At 39.9% G+C, this 14608-nt stretch overlaps 1 protein-coding gene across 1 annotated transcript in view; it reads right to left on the bottom strand.

The window, feature by feature from the left end:
* Window positions 1-14608, bottom strand: part of LOC126457478 (uncharacterized) — a 160448-nt gene that overhangs the window by 107658 nt on the left and 38182 nt on the right. Inside the window, exon 3 of the mRNA XM_050093771.1 lies at window positions 6977-7135. Coding sequence (XP_049949728.1) covers window positions 6977-7135 — 159 coding nt within the window. The remainder of the gene's footprint in view (window positions 1-6976; window positions 7136-14608) is intronic.

Raw genomic sequence — 14608 nt, 5'->3', positions numbered from 1 at the left:
CCTCCTTGAACCGAAACATGGCCCTCACTGATACCGAGACAGAACCAGCTTTCATCAGAAAATACAATAGACCTCCACTCTGCCGTTCAATGAGCTCTCGCATGACACCGCTGAAGTCAGAAATGGTGGTGGTTTGGGGTCAGTGGAATGGAGGCATCTGGCTTGGAGCTGTCCTTGAAACAATAGCTTTGTAACAGTTCGTTGTGTCACTGTGGCGCCAACTACTGCTCAAATTGCTGCTGCAAATGCAGTTCGATGCGCAGAGCCGTACACCGAACAGGATGGTCTTGCCTGACGGTAGATACATGTGGCTATAAGTAGCCTGGGCATCCGGCGACCGTACATTCTCGAGACAACCACTGCCAGCAACCACGTACTGTGGTTACATTCCCGCCAAGTCTACGTGCAACACTGCAGAAAGAACATGCAGGTTCTCATAGCCATATTAAACGACATGGTTCAAATTCGGTGAGGTACTGACGATGGCGTCCTTGACACCTTAAAGACATTCTTGACTAACATTATCTCACCACGACTAATCTCAGGTTCATTAATGCTCACGACCGTTATAGCATGTACTTAATGCAAAACTGATTTGTTTCCTCATAGTCGCTATACTATCGACACTCTTAAGTGACTGATGCGAAACCTGAATAGACATTGTCTTTCAGATGTAGAAGCACGCCTGCCAACTTGAGTTTATGTGGCACAACTTTTCATGGTGCTGCGATTTTTTTTTGTTAGTGTATTTTGCGTCAGGCCAAGATCTCATTTCATTTAACATTGAATTTGAATTTAATTAAAACACCTTGATGAATAGACAGGGAAGAAAGGCGCATTACGTGTAGTATCGGTTTGGACAATGTACGTGCAGTGCATGAGGGCATTACAATCTCAGGTGAGCTCAGGATCGGGAGTTTGGGAACAGATATACAGTTTAGAAACATTCTTGAGCACGTCCCGATAGGAGGGAAGCCACATCACCTATTTTTCTGTTTCCCTTCTTAAACTATAAAAACATTTCAAAAAACTCTTAGAATGCTTTGGAAATGTTCTCTCTGTTGTTAGTAGCTCTACAATCTGCTAACTTAACCGATGTAATGTGATATCTATCCAGTGTATGCTTTGTTTTTTTCGTCATAGCTTCATTTCTCTAAGTTCTTTCTTTTGCTACATTTTCGTTGAATCTTCTCCACTCTCTATAACATTTATAAATATTTCATCTAATTCAACACACGTTATCGTTTGAAATTCTGATCTTATCGTTCCATTTCCAGTTTTCTTATCTTTTGCACTTTTCATAGCCGTTGCTTAATTTAATCAGGCACACACACACTCACACACAAACAAATACACACAGACATAAGCTCACCGGACAAAAAATTTGCCAGCCTAGAGAAATCATTACAAGCATCATTTAACACCAAGTAATTCCGTCCACAGACTTTGTAGCCGCTTTGATTCTGCCAGAAAGTAAGTCCAGGACACTGTACATCGCATCCAGCTTAAGCCACTCGCTGAGGATTTGACACCCAATTCCACCAAGTTGCGTGGAAGCTGATGTTGGTGTTTTATCCATTGTTCTAATAATCACACAGATATTCTATAGGGTTGGGTCATTTTGCAGGCCAGTCGAGACGTAATAGGGCGGGAAAGTGTTCAGAAAACAGGTCACATATTCTTAGAGCCCGATAAACCTGGCTGTTGTCGTCTTTATGAGCCTGTGTGCGCATTATTCCCTCGTAAGGTGACTGACTCAAAATGTTCATTTCACGCTGTTTCCATCGCGGCGGTCACTCATAACTGATTGGTATGGGCCTGCAGCAATTCCTGTCGCATTTGGAAGCGATTGTGAATCACAAGCCTTGAAACGCGTCCCCGCTCCCTCTCAGTGAAGGTTTCTTTCCAACGCGTCTCGTGGAACGTATGTTACATACCATTCCTTGTAGTCAAGTTGAACAGTCCGATGCGAAACAGCAGCAAATGTAGCAACTTCACAGACTGTATGGCCACAAGCAAATTCAAACATGATTACTCCTCTTTGCCAATCTGCCACGACGTTACATTTACCCATGCCTATGTCCGTTTTAAACGTAAATGTCTCACTCATCGCTGCTGCCTCACGCTCACGTGGAGGCAGTGCACGAGCAGTTGAGCACGTGGGCCATTTGTAAAGGCTTAGTGATTTATCTGTGCATGCGCACTGGGCTGACTAACGTTTTGTCCGATGAGCTTATATACAAAGGGTGGGTGTCACAGGAATGGTGCGTCACGGTTGGAGGGTCTGTAGAGGAACAAATTGAGGACACGAATCCGTGTCCAAAAACGTCACCCAATTACACTACATAGAGCCGAAGTTACAGGCACCGGCGTCTGCCACTATGCCGCCCCTTCCCCTCTCTTCGATAACAAACGTGAGTTTGTACACTGATGGACCGTAGGCGCAAGGCAACTGATAGCCACGATCGCCAGTGGAGGTGTGTACTACTGCGTAATAAGCCTTTGTTTCCTATGAATGTGATGCTCTGTTGCCTTGGTTGACGACGGTTTTGGACACAGGTTTCTGTCTATAGTTTACTCTGCTGCATTGTACCTAAACTCACTGCAGAGTTTAGAAGATTCCAAAATAAACATAAACTGTAGATAGAAACTCGTGTCTGAAACCGTCATCCACACAGGGAGCAGAGCATCGCACTCAAAGGAGACAAGGCCCTTCTAAGCAGCAGCTAGCTCCACTTCCTCCACTGGTGATCGTGGCAATCAGTTACTGTCTCCATTTAACAAACAACACTTTGTTCCGTCAGAGTACAAAGTAACGTTTGCTGCTCAAGGAGGAGAGAAGGGCCGTCAATTCCTCAACTAATTCAAAGAACCAGATCTTTCTAGATAGTGGATGATGGATGATTCGAACAAAATAAATGGTAGCTCGTCTGATTTCAAAAAGTATCTGGTGGCTGTAATGAGCAAGATGAAAATACTACTCTAGGCTGCTGCAATGGCGCCTCACCTCGCATCCATAAAAAAATTTTCCCAGACTACGAAAACTTTGTACACCAAGTGCACATTTTGATTTGCAGACCTCACTAGCGCACAAAGGTTTTCACTTCCACGAAAGCAGAACATAAAGGAAGCTTCATTTTTTTTCACCTTATTAGCTGGTGGGTAGTACTCACTCAGCCATCTCAGTAGTAATACTAATTATGACGATATAAAAGTAAACACCACACTTTACCCAGTCTCTAAGTGAAAAAAAAAACATTGACCATACTTGTAACAGAACCTGGGCCGCAATTGCTTCAGAATCAGCCGTTTTGCCCACGCAGCTACCGGGACAAACGAAACAGTAAGTGTTTCAGTGCAATACATCAACGCTAAAAACGGAGACACGACCAGCATTATATTTCCGCTCTTGTGTTCAAAAGAATATCTCAGACATCAAAAGTTCAATAAACTTTTATATATTTTTGACTGAGTTGTTAGTTCTTATCCTTTGACTTAGCACCATACTCGGAATATGTTGTCAGCGATCATACAAGCTGCAGTCTTCAGCCACCATGTGGTAGGAGCGTATTGCAAAGTGATCCAGGCACACTCCACTCCCAACAGATCAGGCTCCCAACCACTTTCACTGAACGGACCCTAGGCCGTCTCCCTAGCTCACTGCTCCCCACCACTCTCAGGAATAAGACTGCAAGATAGCTCTCTAGCTCACTACTCCCCACCACTCTTAGGGATCAGATTGCAAACTGCCCCACTGCTCCCCACCAAGGTACTAGCTCTTGTCAAGGACATCACATGGGGCAGACCACAGGGCGACTTGATGTCTGTTGCATTTGTAGTCACTGTTGTTAGTGTGTTAGTAGCCTTTATGAAGGTTTTAATTACCTTGGGTGGATATGATACAAATAATATAATGGTATGTATAACACACAATTATTTTAACATACATGATAGTCCATTATGAAGGTTGTCTCAGGAGAAATGGTCAATATTCAGAAATGTGAGAGGAACTATTATTTGCAGCAAAAACTAAATGTGGATGTATGCCCTATTCCAAATGTTTTCTAAGTTGGAACATATTTAAAGTTACTTTAGTGCATTTTTCTTGTTGTTGTTGTTGTGGTCTTCAGTCCAGGGACTGGTTTGATGCAGCTCTCTATGCTACTCTATCCTGTACAAGCTTCTTCATCTCCCAGTACCTACTGCAACCTACACCCTTCTGAATCTGTTCAGTGTATTCATCTCTTGGTCTCTCTCTTCGATTTTTACCCTCCACGCTGCCCTCCAATACTAAATTAGTGATCCCCTGATGCCTCAGAAGATGTCCTCAACCGATCCCTTCTTCTAGTCAAGTTGTACCACAAATTTCTCTTCTCCCCAATTCTATTCAATACCTTCTCATGAGTTATGTGATCTACCCATCTGATCTTCAGCATTCTTCTGTAGCACTACATTTAGAAAGCTTCTATTCTCTTCTTGTCTAAACTATTTATTGTCCACTTTCACTTCCATACATGGCTACACTTCATGCAAATGCTTTCAGAAACGACTTCCTGACACTTAAATCTATACTCGATGTTAACAAATTCCTCTTCTTCAGAAATGCTTTCCTTGCCATTGCCAGTCTACATTTTATATCCTCTCCACTGAGACCACCACCAGTTATTTTGCTCCTCAAATAGCAGAACTCATTTACTACTATAAGCGTCTCATTTCCTGATCTAATTCCCTCAGCATCACCCGATTTAATTCGACTACATTCCATTATTCTCGTTTTACTTTTGTTGACGTTCATCTTATATCTTCCTTTCAAGACACTGTCCGTTCCATTCAGCTGCTCTTCCAGGTCCTTTGCTGTCTCTGACAGAATTACAGTGTTATAGGCAAATCGCAAAGTTTTTATTTCTTCACCATGGAGTTTAATTCCTACTTTTGAACAACACGAAATCCCGGCTTCTTGCGAAACCTTGTTGCAGAATAAAGTTAAACTACATTAAATTTCCTTTAAAATGGTCCCATTTATTTTTCCTCAAGGACTTACAGGTAGCTTGAAGAGAACGAGAGAATACGGAATACCTTACCAAATTTGCATGCTTCCAGGTGTAGGTAAGCCAGTTTGCAGTAGTTTCCCGACTTCATAGACCACAGGCCATGTGTCCTGCATCAAATTATTCACCTCGACTTCGGCGAAACTACTATGTTACATTGTAAACAATGACATTGAGCTGAACAATAAAGAAAATAAGTAACAATGTCCATTAAATAAGTTCTGTCTCGGAAACCATTCAGAATAGTGCCTGTGTCCACATATATTTTGCTTCAAGTGATCTTTCCTGTCATACCCTGAATATTGACCATTCGTCCTGCGACAACCTGTATGTTATGTTTAATTTGTTATTTATTCATTTAAGCCAAACAGATTAATGGCTTTAGGAGTCCTCTTACATCATACCAGAGTGTTATATGTAATTACAAAACTTATTAAAATCACAGTTACTTAAAAGAATTATAATATTTTTAATATTCTCTGCATGTATTTACTTTAAATATAGAGCCCATAGTTTCTTGCCTCGCTATTTTATGACGAAAATCGATCGCCTTAAACTTAAAAGGTACAAACTGGCAGATAATGCAAGAAGCTTTAAGAATTTGAAAGCTTTATATGAAACTACCAAATAAGTGTCCTTGGAGATAACAGTCTCAGTTTTAAAAATGAAAATCTTGTCAAGATTAGTGGAACAGCGAGTAAAATCTTTTAAAGATAAAAATAAAGAATATCCTCAAGAACCAGAATCATTGGTTGATAATTTCCTTAAAGGGTTGTCAGGGTGGTTTGGCGTTATCTCCAGCAATGAACTGATTAGACCGGCAACGTTACTGGACCTCCTGGTTCGAAGGCAAGGATTTGCAGACAACAAATCATTTCAGAACTGCTACATGAAGGATATTGCAGAAATGAAAGCGTTGGTTGTTCAACAAGAAAAAAACAGAGCTAATTTCTCAACCAGTTACCACTGTGCCACATGAGACTTCTTCAATCTGGAGGGAGTTCAACGAACCTATTAGTCGACTTCAAAGAAGTCACGACCAGAAAGTGTGGCAGTTGTAGAGCAGGGCAAAAATTAAGTGGAGGGAAATTTGTTTAGAAACGGCAATCCCTTGAACTAGTAGGAAACAAGAAAATATCTGCGGCTGGCGGTATCAACTGCTTCTAAAAGTGTTATGTATCACAGTAACATCAGTAGCCTAAGAACGAATGTATTCAAAAGTTGCACAAAGGTGCACTAAGAAGAGAAAGAGATTCGCATCGACTAAAATTGGTCAAATTTTACTTATAAATGAAAATATTAATTTTTCCTTTATGGAAATGTATATGATAATACCGACTATAAGTGATGACTGCAAATACACTTCAGCTACACTTGTTATTATTTATATATATTTTTTCTCCTATAAAAGCATCAAAATATAACAAGAATCCGTCTGCATTCTAAAATTTTTTCTACTTGATAAATATATTTAGGATTTTGTTGTAATATTTATAATTTTTAGAGCAGACGATTTTTAAAGCTTTCGTATCTGAAAATTACAAGAGACATAACACAAAATTATTACTCTTCTTTATAAGTTATTTCAAAATAGGACCATATCAGATAAAATACAGGGTTAGCGACCAGAATTAGAAAGGCAATGTGCCTTTCTTTTACTTATTTTTATGAGTGAATGGTGAGTACTGAGTCATGAAAAAGAGCTATCCAATGCTGATCCGATCTTTGAAAAGAACAGTTCTGCAGATCTCTACAAAGGAGTTGCGTAGTGGCAGGCACATGCACTTATAAAGTCTATGCTCTATGGCGTCACTCGATGATGTTTTCGGGCACGGGCTACTGTCCTCAGTTTGTTCCTCGAGACACTGTCTACAATCCTTTGAGGTGTGTATATGTTTAAATAAAATCACTGTGTTTTTAGTACTTACGGCTGGCATTGGTTTTCCTGTAATGCCCATGCTGCCATAGAAACTTTTGAAGGCATTTGGAAAGTAGGTAAGCATGACTGTCATAATGTCGTACCTCTCGAAAGTACCTTCATATTTCCAGCCACCAGTACTGCCCCATTTGTCAAATCTAATTGCAGTCTGAGAAAATAAAAATATATTACAACTTTGAAATATGTTAATATACTGGTTATCAGATTAAGCAAATGTATCCAAAATGTTTTCTACATACCAAACTCAATTCAACCAAATAATTGTTTCAAAAGACCATAAATTACAACGAATCATGATTAGGTTCAGTCAACATATATTTTCAGCATATATATGATCACTATTCAATATTTTTTAAAATCACTCAGATTACGAGTATTAACTATGTATATATTAAATGTACATCTCAGTTGAGCTAGATCTAGATATAGAGGCAAACAGTGTGACTAAGGAATCTTAAACTTCATTGTCTTCTCTAATCTAACAGTGTTTCTCTGTCGTTAACACATCTTCATGTCTACTGACATTTTATCCTTGCCTTTGTTTCCATAGCTAGTAATCAACAAAATTTTTCGTGCTACGTTTTCGTTCTTTGGAACCAATAATTTATATTGTCAAGCATCAAGAACAATGAGGAAGTGCAGCTGCAGGGGTCCCTGGATAACCAGACGAAGAGAGGTGAAACTGAAGTGGAACAGCTATGACTGTGAAAATGTTCTTGTGGCTAACTATGATGCAAATAAATTATCAAATTGTAAGGCTAATATATAACATAAATCAACTGGAAACACTTCCTGAAGTAATAGACTGAAGTATAGACTTCTCCACACTGTAGTGAAGAACTGAGCAGCACGTGACCGAAGCAATTTTTATGAGTTGTCAACGCAGTGTCCCACTCGGTGATGGTTTAATGAATTTATGGGCAGGGAAGAAAATTACGTTCTCTATTATGCACGTAAGTCCTTGGCAATCGACATGCTCCGTGGTTTCTCTCTATCTTGCAAGCAATATGGAGTTAGGTGAGCGGATTCATTCATTCATGATGTTCCATTTATACCATCAAGAAGGACAACATCCAGGGACATTAAACAATTCAGGGTATAAATTAACGTCACTCAAGGACATCACAGAAACTTAATCGGAACATCATCAGTTGCCTTTATTTAGTGGCTTCTGTCTGGAGTCATTCCAATCATATTGACAGAAATTACTTGTATGTGTATGTACCCTGAGCTCCTGTGTAGTACATGTGAAATGTATAGCTATTTACGTTGAATTATCAGATGGAACAAAGGGAAATACACTACTGGCCATTAAAATTGCTACACCAGGCAGAAATGCAGATGATAAACGGGTATTCATTGGACAAATATATTATACTAGAACTGACATGTGATTACATTTTCACGCAATTTGGGTGCATAGATCCTGAGAAATCAGTACGCAGAACAACCACCTCTGGCCGTAATAACGGCCTTGATACGCCTGGGCATTGAGTCAGACAGAGTTTGGATGGCGTGTACAGGTACAGCTGCCCATGCAGCTTCAACGCGATACCACAGTTCATCAAGAGTAGTGACTGGCGTATTGTGACGAGCCACTTGCTCGGCCACCATTGACCAGACGTTTTCAATTGGCGATGACAAATACACGCTTACAATGTGCGTTCACTGCGATGTCGCCAAACACGGATGCGACCATCATGATGCTGTAAACAGAACCTGGATTCATCCGAAAAAATTACGTTTTGTCATTCGTGTACCCAGGTTAGTCGTCGAATACAGTCGAATACACCATCGCAGGCGCCCCTGTCTGTGATGCCGCGTCAATGGTAACCGCAGTCATGGTCTCCGAGCTGACAGTCCATGCTACTGCAGACGTCGTCGAACTGTTCGTGCAGATGGTTGTTGTCTTGCAAACGTACCCATCTGTTGACTCAGGGATCGAGACGTGGCTGCACGATCCGTTACAGCCATGCGGATAAGATGCCTGTCATCTCGACTGCTAGTGATACGAGGCCGTTGGGATACAGCACGGCGTTCCGTATTACCCTCCTGAACCCACCCATTCTATATTCTGCTAACAGTCATTGGATCTCGACCAACGCGAGCTGCAATGTCGCGATACGATAAACCGCAATCCCGATAGGCTACAATCGACCTTTATCAAAGTCGGAAACGTGATGGTACCCATTTATCCTCCTTACACGAGGCATCACAACAACGTTTCACCAGGCAACGCCGGTGAACTGCTTTTTGTGTATGAGAAATCGGTTGGAAACTTTCCTCATGTCAGCACGTTGTAGGTGTCGCCACCGGCGCCAACCTTTGTAAGTAGGGTGTTTAGGTTTTTTTATTGGTAACGCTACCTCTGTATGAAAGTCACTGGCTGTGCTGTGTGCAGTCTGTGGCTGCTTTGCATTGTTGTAATACTCGCCATTGTAGTGTTAGGCAGCTGGCTGTGAACAGCGCGTAGCGTTGCGCAGTTGGAGGTGAGCCGCCAGCAGTGGTGGATGTGGGGAGAGAGATGGCGGAGTTTTGAAATTTGTCATGAACTGCTATATTTATATATGATGATATCAAGGTAAATACATTGTTTGTTCTCTATTAATATCTTTCATTTGCTAACTATCCCTATCAGTAGTTAGTGCCTTCCATAGTTTGAATCTTTTATTTAGCTGGCAGTAGTGGCGCTCGCTGTATTGCAGTAGCTTGAGCAGCGAAGATTTTTGTGAGGTAAGTGATTTGTGAAAGGTATAGTTTAATGTTAGTCAGGGCCATTCTTTTGTAGGGAATTTTGAAAGTCAGATTGCGTTGCGCTAACAAAATATTGTGTGTCAGTTTAAGCCAGTCATGTATAATTGTTCAAAGGGGACGTTTCATATGTCGACCCTTAGCCGAGGATACCTCACTGGAATCTTCTGATTTTTTTTCTTGTAGTTTGTGTAATTAGTGTAGCCTTTGTTTATTGCTAGCGCGTAATTGTAGAGAAAATCTCCTTTGTAGTTGCAGATTTTCATTGTTGTACAATAAAACAGTTGTGGCATGCATGTAGATTTGCACCAAGTATTTCGCAGCTGCAATTAACTAGATATTATTTTCAGTGTTATGTTAATGTGTTCTCTTATTTTTGCTCTTCAAATTGTGCTTTTCTGTGTTGTCGTGTGAAATATTGTGACAATAATGGCGTGTGAAAAACGTAATACTAGGCTCCAAAGTAAACTGAGAAATGACAGTGAAGAAGAAAGCAGTGTGTTAGCGCCGCAGAGTAATGAATTAACAGACATTCAAAGTAGTAATTTGGTAACTGTGCATAGGGAAATGGAGCGGGCGGCAAACAATGGCGTGGACAGTGAAACAATTAGTGAAGAGGGACGCATTATCGATCGATCGGTCGGCAACAGCTCGCCTCAGGAATCCGGAATGACAGGACACAATTTTGCAAATACTGTAGACTCAGGTTTTGGGTTCTCACCGTTTTCTCAAATGAGTCAAAACACATTTTCCGCTTGTCAAAATGTGAATGTTGCCGGTGCAAATTCACTGCCGAAAAGCACTGAGGAACATGTTTCGGACACCAGTGCATTGTTATTACAATTAATGCAACAAATGGGACAAAAGCTTGGAAAGTTAGACACACTGGAACAAAATCAGAGACAAACACAGCAAAAGCTTGAAAAGTTAGACACCACACTTGAAAAAACACGTGAAGATTTAACTACTGAGTTACATAACATTGAATCGAAATGTCAAAAAGTCTGCAATGACGTAAAAACACAAATTTGTGAGCATTTTCAACCTATTTTTTCGCGGCATGAAAATGCATTACAGAATCACGAAGCAGCCATAAAAGTACTGCAAACCATTGTTCATGAAAATCACGACACCTTGCAAGCTAAAATTGACTAAGTTGCATCTACCGATACGGTTATGCAACTTGCAAAAACTCAGGAAAACTTAAAGGACACAGTAGATACGATTTCAACACAAATGGACACTCTGAAACTTGGTTCAGAAAAACATACAGAGGAAATGATTTCACTATCGGATAAAGTAGCCGAACTTTCAGATCAGTTCACTAACTTATCTACAAAGGTAGATGATGATCTGAATAACACAACACCTGTAGCCTTCACTGACACTGAAGAGTATGTAGAAATTAGAAAATTCAAACAAAATCAAAATCAAATCAATACACAGTACAAAAGAGAAATCCGGGAAGTGCAAGATCAGTTGGCACAAGTAGTACAAGAATTACGTATTTCAGAGGACACTCGCGCCCCAATACGGGAAGAGGGACATAGAAATACGGAACAGCCACAAAATAATAACACAGCGCATTTCGGAAATTATGAAAGAAATTGGCAATGTGCACCGAATTTTGAGATTGAACAGCCGACACGACGTAACAATGACCGACATGCGACTCGCCGACATGATGATTTTGACTATAAGCTGTTCATTACTACACGTAAATTCAAAACATTTAAGAATTCCGGCAACGACATTCATCCACAAGCGTGGCTCCATCAATTCTCTCATTGTTTTCCTCCCAACTGGTCATTGGAGCACAGGTTAGAATTTATGTGTGGCTATTTAGAGAATGAACCAGCTGTAAGAATGCGATTGGTCATTCACGATTGTCACAGTGAAGGAGAATTTTACCATGCCTTCCTCTTAGCATATTGGTCTCAAGCCACACAAGACCGAGTAAAACATGGCATCATAATGATGAAACATTTCGAACAATCTGAATTTTCCAGTCTTGTGAAATATTTTGAAGACATGGTGCACAAGAATCAGTACCTGTCAAACCCATACAGCCCCTCAGAACTCATCCGCATTTGCTTAATCAAATTACCTGAACATTTACGGCATATTATTTTGGCAGGACGTTGCAAAGACGACATTGAAGCTTTTCAGGGACTGTTACAAGAACTGGAAATTGACGCAGACAGTCGCGGGATGCGAAAACAGGAAAACAATCACTACAGGTCACATCCGTCACAATTCCGTGACGACAGAAGCAATAACTGGACACGACAAGGCTATTCTTACAACGCAAATCGTGACCCAAACAGACACCACTCATATGACAACCACTGGCAGAGTAATAATAGTTACAGAGAAAGATCGCATTTCTGTAGTAATGAATATGACAGAGACAATCATAGAAACAGACAATATGGTAACCAGAACTATTTTTATCAAGGGAGACAGAATACTTTCAGATGCAACAGTTCAGCGCGCAGTTACGATTCAGGAAGAAATTCTCCACCACATGACCGACAAGAAAGAAATTATAAAATCTACCGACATGACGACAGACGAGATAATCATAACGACAAACCTGAATTTCATCAGAACTGGTGGGATTCAAACAGAGCAGGGCACTTTCGACAACGTGAATTTGTAGAAGCTAGGTCTCCTAATCCCAATAACGATGCGCGCCAACAAAGGAACAGACAATGACTCACACCGCAGGCAGCCACCTGCACCGGCTGGCTCAGGGAAAAATAGCATACACACTAACCTTGAGAAAAATTCCAGTATTCTTTATCGACGTATACCACATGATAATTGCGTTAAAGTTGAAACTCTGCGTACTAGGAAGAGTAAAAGTTTACACCACATTTCACATGTAAAACCGTTTATTGAAAGATAATCTGCTTTTTAACTTAGTCTTTGGCATAAAACTTTTCACTTCACATTTCTAGTATGCTTTAGAAACTGTTACCATGCAACAATGTTTGAAGTTAAGTATCCAGTCAAGAACCAAGAGAACTTATTTAAACAGAAATTACGAATGCATTGTTATTGCGAACAGACGACACAGTGTTATTGTGTGTGTACATTCTTGCTTGTTAGTTGCACGATTACGTAACGACTATAAGGCTCACATACTTAGAACATATACTGGTACTGCTAATGAGATTTTAGTGCAACATTTTGGTTTACTTGAAAATACATTCTGGGTTTAAAGTACTTTCTGTGAGATACCAGACGACAGAGTGATTAGTTTATGTGACAGATACACGATTTTATCACGACGCTACTAATGAGTGACAATTTACAATGTTGCTTTTGCGCTATATCTGTTTTATATCTGCACAGTTTTTCTGAATTATTCTGGAAAGTAAAACAGGTTTTAGTAGTAACTTTTGTGGTATAGCTACAATGAGACTGCCTTTTCCGTAGCACAACAATACGTTACAGCACAGTACTTTCCTCATCACGGCAATAAGCGTAATAACTAAGACATTTATACGCAAAGCATTTCACTTTTGTGTATTATGAGGTAAGTACATTGACTTCTGCAGAACTTAGCTTTCGGAGGACGATAACTACGACACTTCCACACAGATTATGTTGCAACAAGACGCACATTTAGCGCTACAGTACACGTATTTGAGTGATTAATTTTGTACTTAAAACATTTATTTTTAAAGATTTTTGAATTACAAAGAAAGTTTTCCGTGATACATTTTATTCCATTGCTGTAATCTGTAACCCCTGAGGGTATAATTACATTAATCCTCAGGGGGGTACACGATTACTTTGTGTACCATGTGTGTGGCAACCACAAGGAACCCTAGCTAATATGGTATTTGCTTATACAACTTTACACATCGGTACCATATTTCTCTAAAACACAAATTACACAGCTATCTGATCATGTAACTGAGAGAGACAAACATTTATTTTACTATATCAGTGACAGATGTTTACGTAATTACACAGTTGGACAACTTCACACTTATGAAACTGTATTTTGTCTGTACTTTGTAAACTGTTCATATTTTTTCGGAACCATTGTGATACTATGAGAGCTTTGAATGATGTATTTGGTATGGGATCATGATTTTTAAAGTACTTTTGACGCAGATGACACTATTGACTTGAGCAGAGAATTTTTTTAGGTTTTGAAATTATTGGAGGAAGCTACGACAATTTTGAGAATTGACTGAGATGTTATGATATTATTACGACGACAATGTGTACTATGCTGTTGAGATATGTTTATGATCAATAAGATGATGCTACCGTATATGAGGAGTAAGAAGTATGTTGGAAACCAAGAAGCGTACTTTAAGAGTGCGTAAATGCGTGACTGTATCACAATGCTGACGAATATTTTATTTGGACACTTATATTTATAGGGTTTTGTTTCTACACATTTGCAACACAAATTCTCGACCCGTGAAATTTTGTATATGAGACTGTTACAGTAGCGGAAACTGCTGTCGTAAATATTTCCGTAAGAAAGTTAAGTGACCACCTGCACGTAATGCGTCGTGGGCACGCAGCTGTGTCAGACGCCGGGAGAACAAGTCATTAGTGAGTGCCTCATCAGAAGCACAGGTAGAAGAAAAGAAAGGGGAGGCCATTGTCCTCGCTATTGACATTTCGTTGTTGAAAGCATACTGTGGAGCTCGTAATTTATGATATTTACTAAAATGCCTAATGAAATGATTAGAAACATTTTACATCTATTGTCTTTGTAGTTAAGAGATTGCTCATTTTGTTTAATATCTGGTTTCCAGCTGTGTTGCAGCATTGGTTTTATAAAATAAACTTAAATGCATCTGCTAATGTGAACACTTTCTGTCAACAGATTTATTAA

Source organism: Schistocerca serialis, chromosome 2 (assembly GCF_023864345.2).
Source record: "Schistocerca serialis cubense isolate TAMUIC-IGC-003099 chromosome 2, iqSchSeri2.2, whole genome shotgun sequence".
In the NCBI taxonomy this organism is placed as follows: Eukaryota; Metazoa; Arthropoda; class Insecta; order Orthoptera; family Acrididae; genus Schistocerca; species Schistocerca serialis.
This window is presented reverse-complemented; position numbering and strand designations above follow the sequence as displayed.